Source organism: Cupressus sempervirens, chromosome 9, assembly GCF_028749045.1.
Source record: "Cupressus sempervirens isolate cs-2001-9-10 chromosome 9, ASM2874904v1, whole genome shotgun sequence".
In the NCBI taxonomy this organism is placed as follows: Eukaryota; Viridiplantae; Streptophyta; class Pinopsida; order Cupressales; family Cupressaceae; genus Cupressus; species Cupressus sempervirens.
In genome coordinates, this window is record NC_143126.1 from 618,563,409 (window position 1) to 618,591,320 (window position 27,912).

The window sequence follows — 27,912 nt, forward strand, 5'->3', positions numbered from 1 at the left end:
TCATGCTTCTCCTGTAATAAACTCAATTTCCTTTTTCCTACCTCAGATAGATAATAGTTGAGGTTAGATGTTCTGGGAAGAAATCTAAAGGAAGACTTTCTTTCATCATCGAGCCTGATAATTTCTGAGATGTTACCATCATACTTTTGAAAGTTTAAATTGTAAGTTGATATGTTTGTAATTAGCTTCAATTGTTTAGGGTTTATATTATTCACATTTTGTTTAATAAGAAGTTTTATGTTATTACAACTTTCAAATGTAGCATCCATACCAATCAGTTCACCAGTAGTTCTACCAATTCTTCTAATGATACTCATTAGATTTAGCTCTGGTGGGAATGAGTTTATAACAAACCATGTAGGTATAATTAAATCTAAATTGTCCTCTCTACAATTAGGAATCCAATCAAAAAACTTAATTGCATGACCCTTAAACAAATAGTCAAAAACCCTAAGAAATCCTTTTTTCACTTCACCATCATAGCAAAGCATAAAGATTAATCTATCAGAATAATGTGAAATACTTACCTGGTGGCCATAGAGATCCTCCAACCATTCAATCAAATGGTGTAATTCTGCTTTAAGGCCGTTCCAAAAGGCGAATAGACCAAAATCTTGACAATCTTGCTAGCATTCCTCACTCTCTTGATTACTGATGAGGACGACATTATCTTCATGATCTTCAGAGAGGGGTTGAGACACCTTTGAATGCACCAAGTTCGCTTGGAGAAAGGAAGACTCCCTGTGATGCGGAGGAATATAAATGGACTGTGAATGCAAAGAGGTAGACTCCACTAGATGAGATGGAAATTCTTCGAGTGGATGGAAATCAAAACGCTTTTGTCTTAGGTAAAAGGAATTTAGATTTCGGTTGGCATATTTTGTGCCATTAAAAACATAGATTTACTTGTCTAAACTTGTTGTAGTATGGATTCTAGGCTCTGCCTTGCTCTAAACTTTCACTGACTTGCTTAAAGGGTACCGCTTAGGGCAGTGGTTTGTAGGATTTTCAAACTTCCACAGATCTGCCAACGAAGTGAAATTGTTAGAAGTTTCAATCATAGACTGCCTTACATACTTTGAATTGTCCATCCATTTCTGCGTGATAGGGCTCCTTAGATTATGCCAGAGTGGTCTGTTCGTGTGAGCAAACCCTTGTCTTTTAACATTTGTGGATTTGTTTGTAAATTGTTTGCCTGCGTTTGAAAAATTCACACTTTTCGCATGTGTCGCTTTTTTAGCTCTGCTTGCCATTCTTTTTAGTCTTCATTATTATTATTTATGCAATAAATATATGAATGAAACATGTTCCATTTATACTTATCATTACATAAATAAATATTTAAATAATTAAGCTCGATCCCTTGGATCTCAAAATATTTATTAAAAACCCAAATTATTAAAAGATTAAGTAATAATTCAAACTTATCATGCTCTTGTCCACCTAATCTCCTACATGATAATTAAAGGTTCACCTATTAGTCAACATTTCAATATTTAATTATAAGACATGCAAAATTATTGGTAATTGGTAACCATACATCATGACTATTGAGACATTTGTGCATTGGTATTTGTAAAATCATTTATTAAAAGCATATATATTAAATCATATGTCCAAGATTTTTTTTTGTTTTTTATAGTTGCTAGTGATAATAGACATTAGTTACATTTGAAATGATTTGTTTTTGGTCTTTGTACACATAACAAATCTTATCTTGTTCATAATAACTACCCAAAAGATAACCATAGCTTCTGATTTAGTTGCATAAAAAGAAACTGAAAAATCATTTCTAAAATAGAAATTACGAATTTCTAATGCTAGGGGTATTCGACCATATAATTTTTTAAAATTATATACCTTCTTACTATGATATTCTAAATACCCACATAGAAAAAATAGCAATATAATAATAACTTGTTCACGGCTTAAAAACAATGCACAGATTGAACGGTCAGAGCTATCAGTTATAGAAAATATTTGGAGGATTAGTCTACTATTTTCAAATTAATTTTTTTCTAAAAATGTTGTAGAAATGTTTGATCGACATGCATTATGTATTTCTAAATTTTTCTTAGTTTCTATAATTGTTATCATGCATTAAATTTTATTTTAAGTTTTTCTACCAGTTCAAGATCTTCTCATGCATTTGTGAGTGGAAGAAGACATTTTCATTTGCATGCACGTTTATCCTAAATCGTCTATTGTGGGCAATAATTAATGCAAGATCAGGACAGTCCAGCTCCTCCTTTCGAGGAGATAAAGGCACAACACTTGGTGAAAGTTTTGCAAATGGGGTTGCAAGCTTTGGGTTTAACCATAGAGGAAACTCCGTAGCTAAGCGCGCTCAGGCTGGAGTAGTACTGGGATGGGTGACCTCTCGGGAAGTCCCGGTGCTTCACCCTTGTGAGCATCACCTAGATCCAATGAGTGCTAAGTGTTCCATTTATTTTCATGAGAGATGGATTCATGTTGAATCACTACTCATGAAACGTGGGTCAATGAGTTTGACTCAAAATCACACAGTTAAATCCTGATAGCAATATCACAATTTGACTCGCTGTGGAAATTATCTCCTACTTATCAATTAATGAGCTTAAGGGGCTTTCTAATGAATGGTTCATAAGGCACAACACTTGGTGAAGGTTTTGCAAATGGGGTTGCAAGCTTTGGGTTTAACCATGGAGGAAACTCAGTAGTTAAGCGCGCTCAGGCTGGAGTGCATCACCTAGATCCAATGAGTGCTAAGTGTTCCATTTATTCTCATGAGAGATGGATTCATGTTGAATCACTACTCATGAAATGTGGGTCAATGAGTTTGACTCAAAATCACACAGTTAAATCCTGATAGCAATATCACAAAATAATTACTGACATTATTTCATGCAATTAAATTATTGAGTTTTAGCAGCTTCCTAGGACAGATTTTGCATTTAAATTACCTAATGCATGCATGGGTGGTGTAGTTTAAATTCAGGTGGTTGGTTTCACCGTTTCCATATAAAATTTGATCTTAGTTCAATTGGGAGCTCAAGCGAATTGCAGATAATTTGGGTGGATGAAAATGGCAGCAGCAGGAAATGATGGGAAAAATTGGTATGCATTGTTTGCTCTCTATTTTTTTTTGGTTTGATTTTGATGTCAGTCTAAAAGGAGCATTTGGTTTAAGAGATTTTAGGCTTTTATCCCTTATAATAATAGTTTAGTGATGAATTTATTAGAAATTTTGGGAATGAAAACTTTTGAATCGTCATTTCTGTTATGATATTGTTAACAGGATTCAATAGTGTAGTTCACAAGAGTCCGTTTTTAAGGTGTTCACATATGAAAAGTATCGGATATTGAATCTTTATAAGATTTGCATATTTAAATACCTTAAAAGTTCTTCTAAGATAAAATCCGCTCAAGCTTAGATAAGAACTATCTACTACCATATTTGTTATGTTTATATGCATGCACAGATGTTCGTTAATGTGTATAGTATGATTTAAGCTTAATTGGCATTCTGATCAGCTTGCTAGGTTTAGACTACTTTGGATTTAATCAGCATGCAATATGACACTTATTACAAGCAAATGCATTTGTCTCACAGGAGAAAGCCATGGAGTTGTGAAGGACAACATGGAAAAGGTGATTTGCTACAGTGGTATCTGTGAAGGTATGCCTTGTAAACAAATTTCTATTCATAATTGTTTGTTAGCTTCAAAGGTTTGTCTGTACAATACCAACACCAAGATGACTTTCAGTCATGAATGCACATAATTTTCATGGGTTATTTGATTTCTTTTTTATTGCCTTTTTGTTTTTGTTACTTGTTTCTTTTCACCCATTTAGAATTTTACGCTGTTAATCTTCATTTCCCTTCCTTTCACAGGTTATTTGTGTCATTTTACTTTATTATATTATGTGTTACTGTTATGGATGCATTCTAAAGAGTACTTTTCTCTTTTGATTTAGATGCTTGTTTTGTTACAAGATTCAAGAAGAGTTGGCAGATTAACATATTTCCAGATGATTCATTGATTAACAGAGGAACAAATGTGTTCCTTATAAAGAATTACAAGGACGTTGTTTCTAAAAGAAACAACGTAGACTGAAGACGGAATTAGAAACAAAGCTAGAGACAGGATAGGAAACATTCCTATCTGGACTGAAGAAAAAAGAGACGGGATAGGAAACATTCCTATCTAGACTGAAAGATGGACTATAGACAAGTAGTTGACTATTATAGAAAGTATAAGATATTATCTTAATACCCTCCCTTAATGGTCAACGTACGGATGTCGGAACATTCTGTGATAAGTGAGACCCTCCCTGGATCTACAGAATGCTGAAATCAAGAAGCTTTGCCAGAAGAATGCTATGACTCAAAATAAGTTGCAATTACAAAACTTTGTTTTTGTGAAAAAAACGGTAAAACCCAGAATCTCACACAACTTTGCGTATTACAGACAACTTGAAATGATTTTTGAGGAGAAAATCAAGAAATCGAGAATCTCACGCAACCTTGCGTATTACAGACAACTTGAAATGATTTTTGAGGAGAAAATCAACAAACCCAGAATCTCACGCAAGCTTGCGTATTACAGACAACTTGAAATGATTTTTGAGGAGAAAATCAACAAACCCAGAAAAAAAAGAAACAAGTTCAGAAGGCGAAAAATGCAGCTTCGCCTTGATCAGGACTCGGAGAAGTCGGACGCTGCGTAACACCCAGAACAAGTTGAGCGGTGTTGCGATATTCGAAGATTGCGATGATGCGCTGCTTCCAGGTTCCATAATTGCGACCATTGAATTTGGAATTATGTTCGAGCAGAATATTTGTCAAAGATGCCATGGCACGTTTTTCAATAAAAAACTATGAAAATCTGTGAAGGCACGTTCTTCAAGGCAAAAATATGAAAGACCCAGAAGAATCAGAGAATGACCCAAAAGAGAGCTCAAAAAACCCAGAAGGAATCTGCTGGCTCAAAAATCGAGGCGCAAAAATCGAGGCACTCAGAAAAAATAGACGACAACCCAGTTGAGCTCTCGAAAAACCCACCAAGAATCTGCAAACAAAAATTTTTTTTGACCCCAAAAATTAGGGTTTCAAAAAAAAAAGCCCTAGCTGAAAAAAGCTTGAAAAAACTTCAGATTTCTTGATGAAAAATGGTCGAATCTGCTTCCCAGAGCACGATGACAGACTGAGACGGCTAAGAGCATGAAGATTTGATATAGAAACATGCAAATTTTCACCCCAAAAATGCGAGTCTCCAAAAAAAGGCCACGATTTCCACGCGATTTGCAGACCCATAATTCGATAATTTCTCCAAGCAAAAAAAAACCCTAGGTGGGTTTTGGAGAAATTAGCTGAAATAATTTTGGAAAAATTTAAACAACTAATTTCAAGAAGAAATTATAAATTTTTTCGAAAAAATTTAAGTATTTAGCTCTGATACCATGTTACAAGATTCAAGAAGAGTTGGCAGATTAACGGATTTTCGGATGATTCATTGATTAACAGAGGAACAAATGTGTTCCTTATAAAGAATTACAAGGACATTGTTTCTAAAAGAAACAACGTAGACTGAAGACGGAATTAGAAACAAAGCTAGAGACAGGATAAGAAACATTCCTATCTGGACTGAAGAAAAAAGAGACGGGATAGGAAACATTTCTATCTAGACTGAAAGACGGACTATAGACAAGTAGTTGACTATTATAGAAAGTATAAGATATTATCTTAATATGTTTCTAAGCATTAGGTTCTTTTTGTCATTCCTAATGATGGATCACAGAGTGTGTTCGAAATGTTGATGCTAAACATAATAAACACAATCCAATCCAGAAACAAACCATACATTTTATTATGACTTAGTCATCTATTCAGCATGGAAAATTCCATCAATCATAATAACATGAGGAATGCAATGGTAAACTTATATTCCTATTTGATTCTGAAAGTTGTCAATCCCCTCATGTGAATGGAGTCTAGTCAAATTGATAAACAATGGACAGACTCTCTTTAACCGTAAGTAGCACCCTTTAGTTTTCACTGTAAAAGGGTTAATTCAAAATTTGATAGCTTTGAGATGCCAAACTCAAGGTTCTCTGTACCAAGGAAGAAGTGCAAGATCTATATATACATAATTAGGAAGACCTGATTCAATTTTATTTCTTTTCTTACTGTGCCTACTTTTCTTTATGATCTCAAGGTTCTACTCGCTAGTATAGAAAAGAATTTCAAATTTGGATAAATGTAAAATTCATAGTTCTTATAAAAGAAAATTAATGTAACACCAGTACTGGGACACGTCAGAATGGTGAGACACTGGGACAAGTTTCTGGGAGGGGGAAAACAGGCCTCATTTTCGGGACAGCGGTAAGGGCAGGGAAGCTGCTGCTGTACAGTATACATATAGAACTTGAAATGCTAGTTATGAAATGATGTTTCAATAGAGCATACCAAATTATAATACTTGAACATAGAAAAATTGCAACATGAGCTAGAATCATTGAACATTCAACATAGTAACATGTTACATACTCAATAATAACATTCAAAAATCAAAATTGAAATAGAAATTCAAGTACCCATTCCAACAGTGACATGGCGAAGGTTGGGTACTTAACTATTAAAGTACCTGCTGGAGAACAAATACTTCACAGTTTGGAAGGCAGATGCGAGTCCCTGTGTTACACTGAAGCAAACAAAGATTTCATTCCCAAACCTTTAAGCTGTTAACATTATAACAGTACAGGAATGCATAACTTGCAAAACTACAGTGACTTGTAAAGCATACAAGACATTTTCAAGCAGAAAGGAAAGGAAAATGACTTGAAAAAAGATCACGAAACGGTGTACTTTGAAATCGATTAAAAACCTTTTATATTATTCAAACATCATGTTGTAGACTTGTCGACCAATGTCAACATGAGGCAGTGGCCTGTTCTCTAACAATTTACGTACTTAAGCTTAGACCCAATAAAACCAAGAAGGCAACCTCTCATTCAGAATAGCCATCACAGTAAAACCTATAATGCCTTCACTTATTTATTGTCTACTCTTTCAGGTAAAATATAAAATGTTTAGATTACAAAACTAGCGTCCTTATATATCAAGTCAAAGCATCGAAATAATTGACCAAAGTTCCTTCTTTTTGTTGTGCATACATGGATGAGAATGTACAAATGACATTGGAGTATTCAACATAAAAGACACGATTCTCAAAAATCATTCAAGTTACTGTTTTAAGTCAACTCAGCCACACTTTGAGTGCATTACAGTAAATAACAGACAATTCAAACTTCATCTTGGAACTTTGTAAAACTGACCCAGACATCTTCACTATATGCTAAGGTTTATGTGGCAGGATTGTAAATGAAATTGAAACAAGAGGGGCGAGAGAAGGTCCAACTCTACCTTCACCAAATATCATATTTAGAATATCTGTCTTTATTCTTCTTGCTGTTGTTTTTTCCTAGCATCGAAACCTCCTTTTTTCAGCCTCCATATTAGTTTAATTTCAGCTTGCCCATAGTTACATTTTTGCAGTTTATTTGTGTCAGCTATGAACTTTGTAGCTACTGTAGTTGTAGCTGGTTGGCCTTTAGGTCAGTTGATTTAAGCTGTAATTTTTCTTATCAAATTAATTCAAGTTTGGGTCTGACCATTCATAAAAAAGAATATTGCTGTCACAAAACTTAAAAGCCATCTAATTATATTAAAAAATTCGAACTTTAAATATGATTCATGATTCTTTTTTATAAACTCTTTTATAAAATTATCATTTGATGTGTTTATAATATCTATATCAACTACATGCATAATATCAAAATTAATCAGATTCTTGTGATGTGAATATCAAGGTTTAATTGTGTGATTTTTGAGTCAAACTCGATGACCCATGTTTCATGAGTAGTGATTCAACATGAATCCATCTCTCATGAGAATAAATGGAACACTTAGCACTCATTGGATCTAGGTGATGCTCACAGGGGTGAAGTATCGGGACTTCTCGGGAGGTCACCCATCCCAGTACTACTCCAGCCTGAGCGCGCTTAACTACGGAGTTTCCTCCACAGTTAAACCCAAAGCTTGCAACCCCATTTGCAAAACCTTCACCAAGTGTTGTGCCTTATGAACCATTCATTAGAAAGCCCCTTAAGCTCATCAATTGATAAGTAGGAGATGATTTCCATAGCTAGTCAAATTGTGATGTGAATATCAGGATTTAACTGTGTGATTTTTGAGTAAAACTCGATGACCCATGTTTCATGAGTAGTGATTCAACATGAATCAGTCTCTCATGAGAATAAATGGAACACTTAGCACTCATTGGATCTAGGTGATGCTCACAGGGGTGAAGCACCGGGACTTCCCGGGAGGTCACCCATCCCAGTACTACTCCAGCTTGAGCGCGCTTAACTACGGAGTTTCCTCCACAGTTAAATCCAAAGCTTGCAACCCCATTTGCAAAACCTTCACCAAGTGTTGTGCCTTATGAACCGTTCATTAGAAAGCCCCTTAAGCTCATCAATTGATAAGTAGGGGATGATTTCCACAGCTAGTCAAATTGTGATGTGAATATTAGGATTTAACTGTGTGATTTTTGAGTCAAACTCGATGACCCATGTGAGCATCACCTAGATCCAATGAGTGCTAAGTGTAGACACCTAAATTTGATTACACTGCTTTGGTAATCTAATTTAGCCATCTCTAAAGGCATCATTAATTAAATTCTTATTTAATTAATCCTTTATCATCCCCTAGTTGATTAATTTAATTAATCATCTATAGTCCTAATTGATAAATCAAATAATCTATTATTTATCAATTAAATCCTATTCTTCTATCTAATTCCAAAAATCCCCATTTATTAAATAAATCTATTTGATAAATGAAATCCTCAAATTCAAAAACCCCTAACCTATCTCTAATCCTCCATTTAGCCTAATCCACCCCATCCACCCATACTAACCAAGCTTAGCCACTAACTCACCCACCCTCATTAATGCCATCCACTTGCACATCTCTAACATCCCTAAGCTAATCCTAAACCCAAACCTAATCCACCCCCTAATGTTGTCACATTCTTTAAACAAGTTTAAGACTTTCCTAATCCAAACCAAAGTCTCCCCTCAAAAAACCCAACCACTAAGTCATGAGTGCTCTTACAAAACATAAAGACTCCTACAAGCCCACTCATGACTCTTACACCCATCTTCCACACTCTTCCCTCTTCCACACTCATTCCTCTTACATCCCTCTTACATACTCAACCCCACTCATCATGACTTTAACCAACCCTTTACCCTACCCTCTCACACTCATCCTCCTTGTGACAAGCGTCACCTTCCCATTGGTGCTAAACAAGCACAATCCATGTGCTCTCCTTTGAGTGCATCCTAGCCCTCCTTAAGCCTTCATCCATCCTTGCATCTAAGCCCTCCATCCCTCTACCCCTTAGCCTATAAATTGAATCCCATCCCAAGCCATTTCATCAACAATCTTTGAGCTAAAGTTACCATGCTATTTTGAGAACCAAAGCCATCAACCATACCCTTATAATGCCAAATTGAGAGCTCACAAAGCTACCAATTTGCCATTACCCATCTCCATTGAAGCAGCTTTTGAGCATCTTGAGCATACATCCACAACAAAAGGACACATCTACAGAATGAAGAAAGCATGGAGTGTTTTCTCTTGTGAGGTTTGCACTTCTTGTTTTCTTTCTTTGTCTAAGCATATATGTGAATTTAGTTTTTGGTTTGTGAATGTTTACTTTATTTGTTAATGCTCTTTGCATATTGATTCTGGTTCTACATTTTGGCACGCCCGGTGGGACTCCACTATGGGTCATTTAATCATCTATTTTCATCTATATGTCATTTTTCTAACCATCTAATGTTTGTTGTTGTTTGAGTGTGTTGTGAGGGTGTTTTTCTTGTTTTTGCAGGTTAAAGAACGCACTTAGGAAGAAGAAATACCATCTAAAAAAAAAAAAAATCGCATTTTTCAGCTTTTTTTGGCGCAGTTTTGGCATCTGCAACTTGTTCTGTTTGCGAAAATCGACGTCTACGAAAATCCGCGTCTGCGAAAATCGACGTCTGCGAAAATCTGCGTCTGCGCAAATCGACATTTGCAAAAATTTGCGTCTGCGAAAATCCGCGTCTGCGAAAATCGACATCTGCAAAAATCCGCATCTGCGAAAATCCGCATTTGCACAAATCGGTGTCTTTGCTTGTCACCTGTGTTCTGTGCTGCAAATCTGTTTTGTCCTCTTCATATTTTGGCGTCTCTGTATTTCAGCGTCTTCGTATTTTGACAGACTGTCTTCTCTGTTTTGTGCTGCAAATAGTTAAGCTCTCATTTTTGAAGATTTTGGCTAACTAACTAAATTGCTTTTTTTTTATCTCATTGCAGGTTGGAGCACATATGGAACCACTAACCATGTTTCTTGCAGGTTTTCATGTTGCTAAAAAATGAACTTGAATGTTTAACCATTTGTCTTTGAATGCATGTTGCTAAAAAAAAAATGAACTTGAATGGTTAAACACATTTTCCATTGAATGAATGTTGCTCAAAACACACTCTTGAATGTCATGGATTAAAATCAACTTTCTTTGGAATGCATGCTTAAAACAAAAAATCCAATCTTGAATGCCAAGGATCAATTAACCATTACAATATCAAACACTTCATTTGGAGCTTCTAAAATTGAACAAAACAAATCTCTTTTTCACATGCAATCTAGGTAAAGTTTGATTTTTGGACATTTAAGAAACTTTGTTAAGTTAAAATACAAACTTACAAAAATCAATTTGAGTAGTTCCTTGGACTCACCTCTTTTCTAATCACCCATCAAATATTAACCATTGGTTGCAATCTCAGCGCCATTTATGGGGATGGGTCTACTTGAAAAAGGTGTTAAATGTTCCACAATCTAACTCACTCACTTGGTCTTTGAACGTTTGCTTTAACTTTATCAAAATTCTTAAATGGCCAAAACTCTAGATTAAATCGATCACACTTCAAGTTTGGGCACTAAAATTGAACAACAACTGACGTGGAGAGCCTCCGGGCGCGCGCTTGAAATCGAATCTCACACACTTTTGTTTTGGGCTTAAAACAAACTCACACTCAATCTTGAATGCCTTAAAGAAAATTAATCGATACTTGACGTGGAGGGCCTCCGGGCGCGCGAGTTTGCTTTTGTTGACCCTAACTCTTCTTATTGTTTGCATTCTTCGATCGATTTACTTTTGTTGGCGCTTCAAGTTGGAATTGAACATTGTCTCTTAAACATGAGTGCTTGCAAAGTCTAGATTAGCACACATAAGAGTCAGTTGGTAAAAGAACAAGCGTGTTTTTTAGCCCAAGGTCATCTGAGTCTTCTCTCCCCTTGTTGTCTTTCGAGGCCATCTTGGGTGCATAAGATTAGGATCCAAAACCTTGTTTTTTTTTAGGAGGCCTGCTTGGGAATTTCATCACCCTTGGACGACCTCAACTCCAGCGCTCCAGCGGAGTATAAGAATCGGGAGGTGAATCAAAAGACACCTCTCTTGGGATCAAGATTTTGTCATTTGGGCTAAGCCTCAAGGAACTTTATACCCTTGAGAAGTGAAAGAGGAGAAGTGGGTTACCGCTCCTCTCGGCTGTGTGACATCCTTTTGGTCTCATCTACGGATTTGGGCCTCACGTACCTTGCGTATATCGAGGACTCCCTAGCTAAACCAATTGTTAGCCTTGCAGAAAACCATCTAGGATGTTAATGTGTTTGGAGTGACTGATCGAAACATTTGTAGAACATACACACTCCTTGGTGCAAGTATCACATTCTGAGAACCACAAACTTCTATCTGGGTGTTCCTATCTATTGCTTGTTTTTATTTTACTTGTTGAATGAATGTTTGCCAAACTTGGTCAATCCTAGCTTAGGGCACACTTAGCGTAGTCACTGCCTATTTTGGAAGTTGAACAAGTTGAAGCAAAACAACTGAGATTTTTCCCAAAGCCAAGCAAATTCAAGAATTTATGTCGGAACAACCCAAACCCAAACAGAAGTTTCACAAGGTCAAACTCAAGCCATCTCTAGCATACCAAGAACTTTCAGCCAAGAGAAAAGAAATAACACCAAGCCCACGAATTTCCAAACTCCACAAAGCAGAGGACAAAGCTACCGACGAAGCACTTCAAGAGGCTTGGTTAGAGCGCACCATCAAATTTAGCCAACATCCAGGAGTTAATCCTGCTTATGCCTTACCAACTAGGCATGATTTCTATGATTAGACACCCTTGTTTCTCCACATCTTCTTGTATAAGCTTCACTCTAGAGTCATCTTTTGTAGAAAAGCCAGCCATCTTAGGTTATCCCCTTAAGCATTATTAGCTCATCCATCTCATTTAGAATCATACCATCTAGCCAGTAATCAAAAATCTGCACATCTAAGCTTTCAAAATTGTTGTCACCTTGCTAAAAGTTTTCCATTCCTAAAATCTTCCAAATCCACCAATCTCACCAAGGTTATCCCTTTGACAGAGCTTTGTCTAGGGTAATCTAGCTTTGTCACTTGTTATCCCTCATCACCTTGAGCTAAAGGTTGGGATTTGCAAGTGGTCAATCTTGTGTTCTTCCTAAAGGATCATCAGTCTATCCTTAAAGTTGACACAATCACCACCAAGCTTGCACATAGGAAAGCAGACCTTTTGTGCTTTGACAACATATCTTTGAAGTTAGAATCCCCAACCCAATCCTCCTTAGGTTTTGTCATATAGCTTTGCCTCAACCTAGGAAATCATTTGCATAGAAAAGCCTTCCCCCTTTTGCATCCATCAGCATTATTGCATCTCATCCCTAGGAGCATTTTTCATGCCACTCGTCACTCGCTTAGCCAAGAAGAAAGAAACAATGGAGCCCTATCATTTGGATCGAACAGCCTCACCCCCCTTGAGCACTCAACCATCCTTCAGCCCAGAGCAAGCTATGCCATCACCTACTGACATTGAAGCTTTCATGAACCAACCAGGAAATGCAGTATTGGTAAACGCCATTATAGACAAAAACAAAGAGACAATCATGGCTAATTTTCGAAGGGACAATGTAGGAACCTTTGACTTTGGAAGACCCCCTCCATTATCAGATCCATCTCACCCATTGTTTGGGCAGCTGCTACCACCCATAGGCTCTTATGATCGAAATTATCCTCAATATATTCCAAAAGAAGAGCCTCAAGCCAATCCATATGACCCAACAGACCCAAACATACCATCATCCACCCAAGTTGAAATCTCCATGCCGCAAGCCAACCCAGCCACCAACACTCCATCCTTGGTTCATACCTCTCCGCTCCAAACCCCCTTTACTCAAAACACCTCACCGTTCACCCCCTTCACTATTGTTGCTGCTCCCACACCTAGCCTTCCAAATCCACCCATCTCCCAAATTAGTGCTAGCATCTTTGGCCAACCTCAGCAATATACAACAGGGATGCCACCCATGGGGCCAAGTAATCAACCTTTCATCGCCCCCAACTTGTTCACCACAGCCCAAAGTACAATCCCATCATTTCCATTAAGTCTTGGGAGCTCAATACCACCAGCCACAAATCCACAAGCTACTACCTTCACTCCACAAAGCTATCAAAACCCACAAGCTACTGCCAATCTTCTACCAAGCTCCCAAGTGACCCCAGCTCCCACCACCACTCTACCAAGCTTCCAAATCCAGCCACAAAGCTATCAAACCCCATTAGTTCCATTCCCAAGCTTTCAATTCCCACCACCTCCACCACCAACTAATCCATTACCTCCAATTACCAACTACTTTTCAATGCCACTTCTAGGAGGTAATCCACCACCCCAGCCAACCACCAATTATTTGCAGATACCATCCCAAATGGGGGCACAACCCACATATATTGGTCAAACCCCACAAGCCCTCTGATCCTTTCCCCAAGCCTCACAACCATCTTATACCTTACCTTCACAAAGCAATCCATTTATCCCACAGCCAGCTTATGTTCCTCAATCCCAACCTCAAATACCATATCAACAACAAGCCTCGCAACACATGCAGCAATATGTGCCACCTCCCCCTCAACAACCCATCATCCACCATGCAGCTGCCCAAACAATGTACAATCCCTATCAACAAATCCCTCACAGCCATCCATATTCAGTGGCCCCATCCAACACATACCTACCTCAAGGCACTCCTATATTGGGGGCACCCCAACCATCACCTATCAATTCAGAGTGGGAGCAAATGAAGACAGCTCTGAAAGCCATCCAAGAAGGGAATGATCCAAAGAAATTCAAGTTTGAGAATGTGTGTCCTTACCCATTTGACAGAGCCATTACCACGACACCATTTCCCAAACACTTTGAGGTACCTAAATTTGACAAATTCAGAGGAAAAGGAGACCCTGTCACATATCAAAGAATTTTACATGCATTGCCAGGACGTGGCATTAATGATGTCTTCCTCTTGCGCCTTTTTCCCAAAAGCTTGGCTGGACCAGCTCTTGAATGGTTTTATAGAATCCCCTATGGCACAATTAAAAACTTTGCTGAATTATCTGAGGCATTTGTAGCCCAATATGCCCATCTTGTTGAAACAGAGCTATCAATAGTTGATCTTGTCCACACCAAGCAAAAAGGTGGAGAAAACCTTGCCGAATACCTGCAAAGATGGAAAAACCTTACCACTCGCATATCCTGCACCTTGCCAGAACGCCATGTGGTGAAAATGTTTATTGATAATGCACATCCCAGCTTGGCCCACCACATGACCATGAACTATTTGCAGACCTATAAGGATATCAAAGAGAAAGGAATGATCCTTGAGCAAGGACTCATCAAAGATGGTGTGGTAAAGATTTACAAAGAGGCCAACCAAAATCAATCACATTCCAATGACAAGTCTAGGTATTGGAACAAAAACAAGCATGTTGCAACAGATGGGGTTACTGACACCAGACATGTGAATATCATTGGTCCTTCTCAAAACCAGTCTAACCCACCATATCAAACAAACAACCAACAAGCTATCAATTACCAACAACGAAATAACCAAAGCTATCAAAACCACAATACAAGACCCAACTTTCAAGGGTCTAACAATGAAGCTAATGCCATCAATGTAGCTGCAGGGCAAAAGCTCAGATTCCAACCTACACCTAGAAACTATACACCCCTTGGTGAGCCATTGGATGTTATCTTTGAGAAATTGGCTAAGGAAAACCTCATCAAATTTCCTCCTACCCAACAAATTGATCCAAGCCAATCCAAAGCTACATGGTACAAGGACAATGAGTATTGCAAGTTCCATAGGGTAAACGGTCACACCACCCTCAGATGCATGAAACTGAAAGACTATGTGCAAGACCTCATTGATCGGAAGGAAATCACTGTTGGTGCCCAAACCTCTCCCAATGCAGGCTTACAGATTTATCAAAATGCTTTTCCTCCACACAACAACCAAAATTCTGGAAAAGCACCTATCCAAAACAACACCAACAACCGCTAGCCAAACCAACAGCATGGGAAGAACAATGACCACACTTCATCCTATATAGACTATGGTAGCCTTATAGGTTGTATATCTGAGAAAGAGCCTTCTGTCAATGTTATCAATATCCGAGGACCAGACAATGAGTGTGCGGTCACCACTCGAAGAGCGCGATTTAACATCGCAGGCCCACCAGTTTCATCAACACCATCAGCTCCATCAAAAAGCCGATACAATATCTTGGAACACCTTGGGAACATGCCAGCCCAAATATCCATTTTAGACCTTCTTCGCACTAGTCCTGTGTACAAAGACATCCTTGATAGTGCTCTCATAGAATCCCGTGTCCCAACTGATATCAATGCTATTGATTTTCGTAATCATTTTGGACACCTTTCATCCTCATGTGCCCTATCTTTCAAACCCACCGACATACCCGCGGTTGAGCCAGATCACACCCTTCCGCTTCGCATAGCCATCATGGTATCCAATTTTTCCGTGAAAAGAGTAATGATAGATAATGGATCAGCCTTGAACATTTGCACCCTAAAATTCATAAAACAAGCTGGGTATACTGAGGCAGATATGATCAGTGAGGTTATCACCATCAAAGCTTATGACAACTTGGAAAGGACCACAGAAGGGACTATTTTGCTACCAATCAAGGTTGGGCCAGTCATTCAAGAGATAGTTTTCCATGTTGTTGATCTAAACCTACCATTTAACATCCTCCTCGGTCGCCCATGGATTCATGCTATGAAGGCCGTTCCATCCACCTACCATCAGTGCATCAAATTTCCGCATCAAGGCACTGAGGTAACCATCCATGCCAATCCAGAACCCTTTGCTTACTGCAATGCGGTTGAAGCTTCATATACAAACCATTGCCCTAGAATAGACATCGGCACAGCCATCGCCAGCTCATCCCACACTTGTAATGACACAAAAACTATCCTTGCCTCCACCCTATCTACTGTAAAGATCAACAACAAAGGTTGTGGAGAATATAGTCTATCAGATGCATTTGCTGTCGGAGCAATCCCACTTGATCCACATACCCATGGATGGCCAACATATCACAAAGCTAAAGAGATTCCACCTCCTCGATACAAACAGTTTGGCCCAACCACCTTTGTGTCCTCAAAAACCCCTCTTCATGAGGAGCTCACTCCAAATATCAACAATTGGCTACATAAGGATGCACCTCCAAGAAATCAAGCATGCCTTGATCACTTCAGCCAGAAGTATCCCCAACAACATAAGCTCATCACTGAAAAATGGAACTATCAAGGAGGTGGACTAGGACCAGAAGAAAGGGGCATGCAATGTCCCATCGAAGCACATAATTGGGAAATAAAGTCAGGTCTTGGCTTTGGCATACCCACAACTGGGGGCACCAACAAAAATGGTCACGCTTTTTCGAATATCCACCGTGACCTTGTCGAAATCGAAGACATTCCTGAAGAAGTTGAAAAGAGAGCCTACGACGATATCCTAGACCAAATATTCCTAGGAGACTCTGTTCTCCGAGAACTATCCATCCATCTCATTGACCTACCACTTGCTCATCCACAACTCATAGATTGGGACCAACCAAGTGTCATACATATTGATGAGTTCGCATCAGAGGAAGCGCTTCTAAGATTCATGGGAGCTGAAACTCCTCATACGAAGACAAAGCCAGATTCTGCCTACATCTACAAGCTAGATTCCAAGGGGTATTTTGGAGAAAATCCCCAACCTAGTTTCGATACACCCAAAACTGGAACTAAGGTAAATCTGGGACTAGCTAAGGCAGCAAAGAGAACCCCTCAGCAAGAAAATCCAGAGCCACAAGTAGAACATGAGGATTTAGTATTGCCTCCTCAAGATAATCGACCAGAGGTGTCTTCTATTCTAATAGAGGATACTAGAAAAGTCAACATTGGTTCTTCAGAGATCCCTAGAATTGTTCACATTGCTGCATCCCTATCACAAGACCAAGCTGACCTCCTCTTTGAGGTTTTACGAGAGAACATTTGCCGATTTGCATGGTCATATCAGGACATGCCAGGACTTGATCCAAAGCTTGTAGTTCATCATCTTGCAGTCGATCCAAAGATCAAGCCCGTAATACAAAAGCTTAGAAAAATGCACCCCAAGGTGGCATTACTAGTCAAAGCTGAACTAGAAAGAATGTTAGCTGCTAAGGTTATCCAACCTATCAACTACTCAGAATGGATCTCCAACATGGTCCCTGTCACTAAGCCTTCCGGTGACATCAAAATCTGCACTGATTTTAGAGATCTTAAGAAAGCTTGTCCAAAGGATGATTTTCCCTTGCCCAACATAGATATGATTGTAGATCTTACAGCTAGACATGAAATTCTGTCCCTTATGGATGGATTTTCTGGGTATAATCAGATCAAGATTGCAGAAGAGGACCAGCATAAGACATCATTCACTACCCCTTGGGGAACCTTTTGCTACACCATGATGCCTTTTGGCCTAAAGAATGCTGGGGCTACCTATCAAAGAGCTATGACAGCCATTTTTCATGATCTTATCCATAGCATTTTGGAAGATTATGTGGACGATATCCTAGTCAAATCTCACACCTTCATGGATCATCTTGCTGACCTAGAAAAAGTCTTTGATAGGTTGGCCCAATATCATCTCATGCTAAATCCCAAGAAGTGTGTCTTTGGGGTCACATCTGGCAAGCTTCTAGGCTTCATAGTTTCTAAACGAGGTATAGAGATTGACCCCAAAAAGGCCAAGGCTATCTTAGACACGCCTCCTCCCCAAACACTGCGACAGCTTCGCTCTCTTCAGGGAAAACTTCAATCTGTCCGACACTTAATCTCCCAACTTGCAGATAAGTGTACACCATTTTCACACTTGCTAAAGAAGAATGAGAACTTCAAGTGGGATCTTTTATGTCAGCACAGCTTCGATCAACTCAAGCAGTATCTCACCAATCCCCCTATCTTGGTTCCACCAGTTCCTGGTCGTCCCTTGATCTTGTATATATCAGCAACACCTACTGCTCTAGGGGCACTTCTAGCACAACATGATGATTATAGTAGAGAGAGAGCCATCTACTATATCAGTAGAACCCTAGTTGGTTATGAACTCAATTACACTCCTATGGAAAAAGCCTGTTTGGCAGTTGTTTTCTCAACTCAAAAGCTTCGCCACTACATGCTAAGTCATACCATCCAACTAGTCTCCAAGATTGACCCTCTCAAGTATATGCTCTCCAGAACAGCACTTATAGGCCGTTTGGCCAAATGGGTTATGCTACTAAGTGAGTTTGACATCCAGTATGTGGACAGAAAGGCAATCAAAGGGCAAGCTATAGCAGATCACCTAGTTGATGCACCTCTAGTAGATGTATATCCTTTGCTCACAGAATTTCCAGATGAGCATATTTGCCTAATTGAAGAACAGCTCCCATGGAAGCTTTATTTTGATGGCTCATACACCTCTCATGGATCAGGGGCAAGAATATTATTAGTTACACCTCAAGGAGATTACATTCCAAAAGCCTTCAAGCTACAATTCCCTAGCACCAACAATATAGCAGAATATGAAGCTCTTGTAGCAGGATTAAAGATAGTTGCAGAATGGAATATCACTGAGTTACAAGTCTTTGGTGATTCCCAGCTCATCATCAAACAAGTCTTAAATGAATATCAAACCAAAGATGAAAAGCTATTACCCTACAAAGAGCTAGTTGATCAGCTGACCCAGCATTTTACAAAGCTTCAGTTTACACAAGTGCCTCGAATGCAGAACAAGGCAGCAGATGCCATGGCCACTATCGGCTCGCTCTTGGAAATTCCCCAAGAAGCTACACAGTATGAGTTTTTAGTTGAGCAGCTCCTCACACCCGCTTATGCGAATGAGGATTCAAACCGTGTTTGTATCTTGGTTGGTCCCCAATCCCCTTGGTACCATGAAATTCACGCTTACCTTAACGATGGTATCATATCCCCTCACCTCACACGTACCCAACGCCATAACCTCATCCGAAAATCATCTCGCTATGTTATCATAGCCAATACCCTATATCGTCGGGGTTATCACGATACTCTCTCTCGATGTTTAGATGAAAATGAGGCCGCGATGGCATTAAAAGAAGTACATTCTGGACTTTGCGGTGCCCACACGAGTGGTATTGTCCTAGCACGACAAATCCTTAGAGCAGGCTACTATTGGCCTACCATTGAAGAAGACTCTTGTGACTTTGTTAGAAAGTGTCTCCCATGTCAGCAGCATGCAAATCTTGTGCACGCTCCAGCACAGGATCTACAGCCTATTGCACCACCTTGGCCTTTTGCTTGTTGGGGCCTTGATCTAGTTGGAACTATCACACCTCTCTCATCTGATGGACATAAATGGATAATAACAGCTACAGACTATTTCACTAAGTGGTTGGAAGCAGTCCCCCCTAGTCTCAGCTACAGGAGTTCAAGTCTCCAAGTTCATCTTGTACCACATTGTTTGCCACTTCGGCATCCCATCCACCATCTTCACTGACCACGGAGGTAACTTTGAAAATCTCAACATGGAAGAATTATGCACTTCCCTCCGCATCCATCACCGCTTTTCTAGCCCATATTTCCCACAAGGTAACGGCCAGGAAGAGGCAACTAATAAAACCCTCCTCAAAATCCTAAAGAAAGTTGTCAATGATTTCGGTCGTGATTGGCACCTTCAAATAAATCCAGCTCTATGGGCCTATCGAACTTCCTTCCGTACATCCACAGGAACAACTCCATACTCCCTAGTCTATGGTGCCGAAGCGGTATTACCTATAGAAGTTGAACTTCCCTCACTACGCATATCTTTGCGAGGGAAAATCTCAGATGAAGAATACAGAGTAGCTCAACTCACCCAGCTAGATCTCTTAGACGAGAAGAGACAACAAGCTTATGACCATCTCACAGTCTATCAAACTCATCTCAAAAGGAATTTCAACAAGAAGGTGCTCCCACGACACTTTCAGCTAGGTGACATGGTCCTCAAAGAAAATATGAAAGTCCAAGCAGATCGAGAAAAGAAAGGCAAGTTTGAACCTACATGGCTTGGTCCCTATGTGGTTACTGCCTCCTTTGGCTCCGGAGCCTATCAATTATCTACACCAGAAGGAGAACTCTTGAATGATCCCACTAACATCATTCATCTCAAGAAGTTCTATGCTTGAAGATCCTTGGTATACCTAGCTTTTGAAAAATACAAGAAAAAAATAGTAAAGAGAAATAAGCGTCCAATGGTGAAAACTTGGCAATTCAAGCGCCTTAGATAGGTACCTTGGTGAAAACCTAGTAATTCAAGCGCCTTGTGTGCTAAAGACTAATCCATTATCTATCACTATCCTATCCCTCATCCATCCACCCACCATCCCATAAAACACCTGCTTGTTCCCTTGGTGTTCCAATCAAATATCCAAAACCTGATGGAGCTTGTCAATACCTCCTGTACAGCTTGTAAATCTTGTACCAAAGCTTGTATTATACCTTGTAAATCTTGTACCATACCTTGTATATATCTGAATCTTGTCCAAAGCTTGTACCATATTCCAGCTTGTAAATAATCTTGTATCCTAGCCTATATCCTATCACATGCACACACAGAATCCCATTTTCCTTAAGCTTTTCAAAAACCATCTACCTATCCACCTATCAACTATTATAGACACCCCATCCTTCACAAACATTTCCATCTCACAAAAAAAAAAAAAAACATGAACAAACTTGTACATTTGTAACATATCTTAGTCTGTCAGCTTGTACATCCTCTTTAGCTTAGTATCATTGTATCTATCTGGCTTTCGTGTTAGTTCATCCTTGGTCAACATCTTGCACACATCGCACACCTTGGTTAGATATTCCAATGCATCCTTTAGCTAGATCTCCTGTCACCAAAGTGTTATCCTTCTTAGTTCAGCTTGCCAGACGCATCACTCATCCATATCCATCAGCTTAGGTGCTCTCTGATAGATCCTTGCAGGATATGGCTTTCCTCATGTCTGATCTTGGTCCGTTAGTACCTTGTCCTACCCATCTCGTTGGCAAACAGTTCTCTTTTGGATTTTTGCTTTCTTTTGATTTGGGATCTTCCCTTTTGGGTCTTGAAATATCTTTTCCAAGCAATCTCCTTGTTCCCTCCTCAAGGTTGCCACGATCTTCCATATCATGGTATGCTGCGAATGGGGCAATTAGAGCGTAAGGTCTTGATTAGGTCTTTTGCTTGTTTTCTTTTTCTGCTTGTGGGTTACCTAGTGTCGTTTCCACGCTGCTTCCTCTGGGATTCATGTGTGATACTGGGGCAATCCTTGCGTGTTTGTTTCGAGTCAGTTCGTCAGTCCTCTAGACGGCTGGTGAAAAAGCCTTGATGTTCTTGGTAACCTTGGCAATTAACCAACAGTCCTATAGCAAATCTAGTGCTCAACTACATGGTGGTACTTCTCTTTGAAGTATCCCCCCGCTCAAAAAGCTTCAATGGATTCCCTTCATCTCCATTATCCCCCATCCATATCCTACATCTGTCACTCCTATCCCAGCTTATGCATCAGTATCTCTTTGAATCACTCCTCACCTTTAGCTTTAGGGATCCACAATCCTAGTCTTAGGGATCCACCAATCCAAATCAATCCACCAAGCCTCATCTTTCGAGATCCACAATCCTAGTCCTAGGGATCTCCGAAACCCATCTTCCGCCAATCTGACTCTTTGAAATCCTGTTGCATCAACTTTATCATTCTATCTCCCTACCATGGATTCCTTTTATAGCGCTCCACTCCTCCATCTCCCACCCCCCAATCCTGGAAAGTCTTAAGCTTGCTTTACTCTTGTGCCTCTGATTTCCTTTTATCATTCTCCCGTAGTGAGAGTTTGAGCTAATTCAGCCCCTTCTCTTCGCCAACCTGCATCTTAACTCATCTCAATTTCTTGTACTTTTCAAGAAGTCGTCGAGCCTCATTTCCCTCCCCGCCGCCTTTTTGAGGGGGCATCATCTAAGTCTAGTCTCTCCTCTTCTTATCCGAGACTGGGGCAACCTTGTTGCTAAAACATCTTCCTCGTGTCATCTTCATTCAAACTTCTTTGAAATAGTGTTGTTTCAACACTATGTCAAAGAGGGGCAAAATGTAGACACCTAAATTTGATTACACTGCTTTGGTAATCTAATTTAGCCATCTCTAAAGGCATCATTAATTAAATTCTTATTTAATTAATCCTTTGTCATCCCCTAGTTGATTAATTTAATTAATCATCTATAGTCCTAATTGATAAATCAAATAATCTATTATTTATCAATTAAATCCTATTCTTCTATCTAATTCCAAAAATTCTCATTTATTAAATAAATCTATTTGATAAATGAAATCCTCAAATTCAAAAACCCCTAACCTATCTCTAATCCTCCATTTAGCCTAATCCACCCCATCCACCCATACTAACCAAGCTTAGCCACTAACTCACCCACCCTCATTAATGCCATCCACTTGCACATCTCTAACATCCCTAAGCTAATCCTAAACCCAAGCCTAATCCACCCCCTAATGTTGTCACATTCCTTAAACAAATTTAAGACTTTCCTAATCCAAACCAAAGTCTCCCCTCAAAAAACCCAACCACTAAGTCATGAGTGCTCTTACAAAACATAAAGACTCTTACAAGCCCACTCATGACTCTTACACCCATCTTTCACACTCTTCCCTCTTCCACACTCATTCCTCTTACATCCCTCTTACATACGCAACCCCACTCATCATGACTTTAACCAACCCTTTACCCTACTCTCTCACACTCATCCTCCTTGTGACAAGTGTCACCTTCCCATTGGTGCTAAACAAGCACAATCCATGTGCTCTCCTTTGAGTGCATCCTAGCCCTCCTTAAGCCTTCATCCATCCTTGCATCTAAGCCCTCCATCCCTCTACCCCTTAGCCTATAAATTGAATCCCATCCCAAGCCATTTCATCAACAATCTTTGAGCTAAAGTTACCATGCTATTTTGAGAACCAAAGCCATCAACCATACCCTTATAATGCCAAATTGAGAGCTCACAAAGCTACCAATTTGCCATTACCCATCTCCATTGAAGCAGCTTTTGAGCATCTTGAGCATACATCCACAGCAAAAGGACACATCTACAGAATCAAGAAAGCATGGAGTGTTTTTTCTTGTGAGGTTTGCACTTCTTGTTTTCTTTCTTTGTCTAAGCATATATGTGAATTTAGTTTTTGGTTTGTGAATGTTTACTTTATTTGTTAATGCTCTTTGCATACTGATTCTGGTTCTACACTAAGTGTTCCATTTATTCTCATGAGAGATGGATTCATGTTGAATCACTACTCATGAAACATGGGTCATCGAGTTTGACTCAAAAATCACACTGTTAAATTCTGATATTCACATCACAATTTGACTAGCTATGGAAATCATCTCCTCCTTATTAATTAGATTCTTGCATTTTTCATGAGTCCTAAGTTGGGTCTCCTCAAAAAGAATTTCTGAACACTATTATTATTATTATTGTTATTGTGATTATGTCAAGAATAAAATTACTTTATTTGTTTATTAGAAAGTAAAATATATAAATTAACTATTTGAGGAGGGATAATTTATGTTAAAATTATTTACTGATGACACTCTAAAATCTATGGACTAGCATATGAACTGTGATATTGCTGTCAACTGTGATTAATTTTTTGAGTCAAGATCATTGACCTGGGTTTCATGAACACTGGTTTGTATCTAAAATTTAGTATTACATCTAAGTGAAACTTCTTGGAAGGTCTTCATCCCACTCAACCTTGTTAACCACAGATTTTTTTTCCAAAATTAAACCTTCTTTGCTTCAAATCCATTTATAAAACCTTAAGTAAATGATATGTCTTAAAACTGTTTACTATTGAATCCGAACTACCATATAACAATTTAGCTTAATGTAGAAAATATCTTCTACAACAAATATGAATAGTTTATAAAAATCATTAAAACTTCGATTCATTCATATTAAACTGATCAGAAGGCTGAATTCTGATAGAGTCTTTATGAAATAAAATGTTGAGGTTTTTAATCAAACAGGTATTGATCTGGAGTAAGAGACATTCATTTTACGTTGAGACACGTCACTTGGTTTATATTCTTATTCTACTGATCGAATTTTTGAGCAGATTTTAACAAGGCTATAGATTTGAGCAATGGAAGCATTCCTGCCAAGAAGTCGGATTTGATAGTCTCCTTCGGAGAAATGCTCATTGATTTTGTCCCAACAGTATCTGGCGTTTCATTAGCTGTGGCACCTGCTTTTAAGAAGGCGCCAGGGGGTGCACCAGCAAATGTTGCTGTACAGATGGCCAAGCTTGGAGGTCATGCAGCATTCATTGGGAAGGTTTGTACCCAAATTAGATCTATTTGAGGATCACTTGAAGTATCTGATTTATTAGGTCAATATCAGTACCATAATATCAATAACTAGGGTTTTACACTGTAATTATGTCAGAATTCTATAATTCTAGGTGGGAATGTAAGTAACTCTTAGAATTGATCATATATATGTCTGTAACTTCTTGTTTTCATTCATTTAAACTGTAATAGTATAATTTGGGAATTCATTAGACATCAATATAATTCAAACCTTTCCACTCTTGGCAGGTTGGTGATGATGAGTTTGGGCGCATGTTGGCTGGAATTTTAAGGGAGAATTGTGTGGATGACAGGGCAATGTTGTTTGATAGTCATGCCAGAACAGCCCTTGCATTTGTGACACTGCGCAGTGATGGAGAACGAGAGTTCATGTTTTACCGCAACCCCAGTGCTGACATGCTCTTGACCGAGGTTGAACTTGACAAGGACCTCATAGAACAGGTATGCCCTAGAAAGACTGAAATAATTCTGATTTTAAACCCTCTGGTCATTTTTAAACACGCTTTCTCCTAAATTAGGTGGGGCTAACAACTGTGCATTTTGGAATTGCTTTTACAACTAAATAAATTATGCTGTTGGCTTTTCAATTTCTTGAATATAATATTTTCATAAGTAAAATTAAAAATTAAAAATATTAGTTATAGCTTTGAATGAGTTTCAGATTAGTGAATGCAAGGTATTAACATCATTATGAGATAAGATTAGGATTGTATCTTGAATGACTTTGGCTAAGTCGATATATTAACAATAATCCAACAACATAACATAATGCCGACAAGAAAGTAAGAAATATATTGACAGTTTATTCAAGTTGTGAAAACAAATATCCATATGTTTGTCCTTCATGTGACGAGGAGTAATCAGTTTGATCTTTTATAATTTAAAATCCACAGTTGTATTCTTGTATGGAGAGAGTTGTTTTCTCACTTTTAAGGATCCAAAATAAGGTTTGTGCTTGCTTACCATTCTAGGCGCTTATCACAATATCACGATTGAAGACAATTTAGAATTGTTTGTAATGGTATAATTTTTTTTTGCAAATACATTTTCCTAAGAAATGAATATTCATATGCAGGCACGCATATTTCACTATGGTTCAATCAGTCTAATTGCAGAGCCATGCAGATCAGCTCATCTTGCAGCTTTGAAAATGGCAAAAGACGCAGGTGCTCTCTTATCTTATGATCCTAATCTCAGAATACCATTGTGGCCCTTTCCAGAAGAAGCTCGCAAAGGCATTTTTAGCATCTGGGATAAGGCCGACATAATCAAGGTGCTTATTTTTTATGCATGGAACTCAATAAGAAATACATTTAAAAAGGATTGATACAAGTACTTACATACTCTATTGCATAAAAAAAGTTTCAAACATTTGTTTTCATCTTTATTTGTCACACACATGACTTGTGACACCTAAAGAAATTTGATTATATACATTTAAACGAAATTCCACAACTTGTTATTTCTTCGAACATTTTATACATTGAAAGGGGATTGCTACAACTTGCACATTCTGTTTCATGTGAATGCTTTCAATGCTATCTTTTCCATCTCTATCCATCTCACAATTAAGTAGCGACAAGGACCTATTATTTTTAATTTTCTGTGCAGGTCAGCGAGGATGAAGTGGAGTTCCTTACAGATGGAGGAGATTATGAAAAGGATGAAGTAATCATGCCACTTATGCATCCTGGGCTCAAGTTACTGCTTGTAACTGTTGGAGAAAAAGGTTGCAGATATTATACCAAGGTTGGTATTTTTGAATAACTTGGCAAATCGGTGTTTAAGGTGAACTTTTTTATTCGTTGTTTTCCCCTTGGATGTTTCCTATGTTTCTAATGATAAATGTTGCGAACATTGCATTCACAAACATTTTCTTCTTATAGTTATGATTGGGTATCTTCCAAAAAGGGAATAATCCAGCATGTCCTTGATGTACTCATCAATGAGGGACAAACTATAATTGCTCCACAACCTATTCTATAATCCAGTAAAAAAATCGGGAAACAACTGTTTAGGATAAAATTTATCTATACATTTGTTTCCTAAAATCTTTACCCACTATGAACAGATTCTATAATCTTTCATAACTATATTTTATTTACAGAAAAGTTGTTCAAACATTTTTCTGACCATCCTTTCTTTTGACATAGGACTTTCGGGGAAGAGTAAGTAGCTTCCAAGTAGACACAGTTGATACAACAGGTGCTGGAGATGCGTTTGTTGGGGCTTTACTTTCTGAGCTGGTCAAGGACATGTCATTGCTTGAGGTAACTCTTTTTTCATCCTCCATTATACATATCTAGTATCATTTTTGTCTCTTCATTATCAGAATTTTAAGTCATTCGGTTGGCAGTCCATTGTTTGTACTCTGGATTTGATCCAACCATATCCAATCTTAATAGACTGCAAGAGAAAACGTCTTGAGCTGACTTCGTAAATATTCCCCTTTATTGTTTTTATCATGTTGTCTCCATTAATTTATTACGACACTTTTCTACTTTCTTAAATCTATATCATCAACATTTTTCTCTCTTATGTGGTATATCTGTTTAGCCTGACTTCAAGACCTCATTTTTATTCTAAACTTTTACCCCTATCAAGCTCATGTAATAAATCCAATGCATTCACAGGATGAAAAGCGACTGAGGGATGTACTCCTTTTTGCAAATGCTGCTGGTGCTATAACTACGACAGAGAAGGGTGCAATTCCTGCACTGCCTGATAGAGCCGCTATATTGAACCTCTTGAACAAGATTCAAGCTTCATGATTTTATCTGAATTGTATTGACTGTTTTCCCTCTAGAGAAGGAACTGATAAGTCTCCATATAGATTTGCTATACATAATAAAATGGACTAAGTTAGTTGATCGTATCCACTTTCATTCAATGTAAAGTTCAAGAAAGCATTGACATCTACTCTTATTTAACAGTTCTTTATAACATGTAAATGCATATCATAAAAGAGTCCTTGATTCTTCTTTCTATACTTAAAA

The 27,912-nt window shown here is 38.5% G+C and overlaps 1 protein-coding gene across 6 annotated transcripts; it reads left to right on the top strand.

The window, feature by feature from the left end:
• The first annotated feature begins 506 nt into the window (after positions 1 to 506).
• Positions 507 to 27,912, top strand: LOC149540225 (fructokinase-1-like). Of its 6 annotated transcripts, XM_089801365.1 has the most exons (9): positions 520 to 848; positions 2,967 to 3,096; positions 3,593 to 3,658; positions 24,664 to 24,881; positions 25,145 to 25,357; positions 25,992 to 26,189; positions 26,528 to 26,665; positions 27,070 to 27,186; positions 27,550 to 27,912. In XM_089801365.1, the coding sequence occupies exons 2-9, from the start codon at positions 3,081 to 3,083 to the stop codon at positions 27,685 to 27,687; spliced, it is 1,104 nt and encodes a 367-aa protein (XP_089657491.1). In that variant the 5' UTR covers positions 520 to 848; positions 2,967 to 3,080; the 3' UTR covers positions 27,688 to 27,912. The 6 variants fall into 6 exon arrangements, with proteins under 6 accessions (XP_089657493.1, XP_089657491.1, XP_089657490.1 ...); XM_089801364.1 differs by lacking the exon at positions 2,967 to 3,096 and having other exon boundaries at positions 522 to 848; XM_089801366.1 differs by lacking the exon at positions 2,967 to 3,096 and having other exon boundaries at positions 663 to 783.

Bases quoted from the DNA above. Each gene is read 5' to 3' on its own strand.
- LOC149540225 (XM_089801364.1), top strand. From the start codon at position 803: ATGGAAATTCTTCGAGTGGATGGAAATCAAAACGCTTTTGTCTTAG. The intron at 26,190-26,527 runs GTGCTTATTTTT...TTTTCTGTGCAG, and splicing joins ATAAGGCCGACATAATCAAG to GTCAGCGAGGATGAAGTGGA. The intron at 26,666-27,069 runs GTTGGTATTTTT...CTTTTGACATAG, and splicing joins GTTGCAGATATTATACCAAG to GACTTTCGGGGAAGAGTAAG.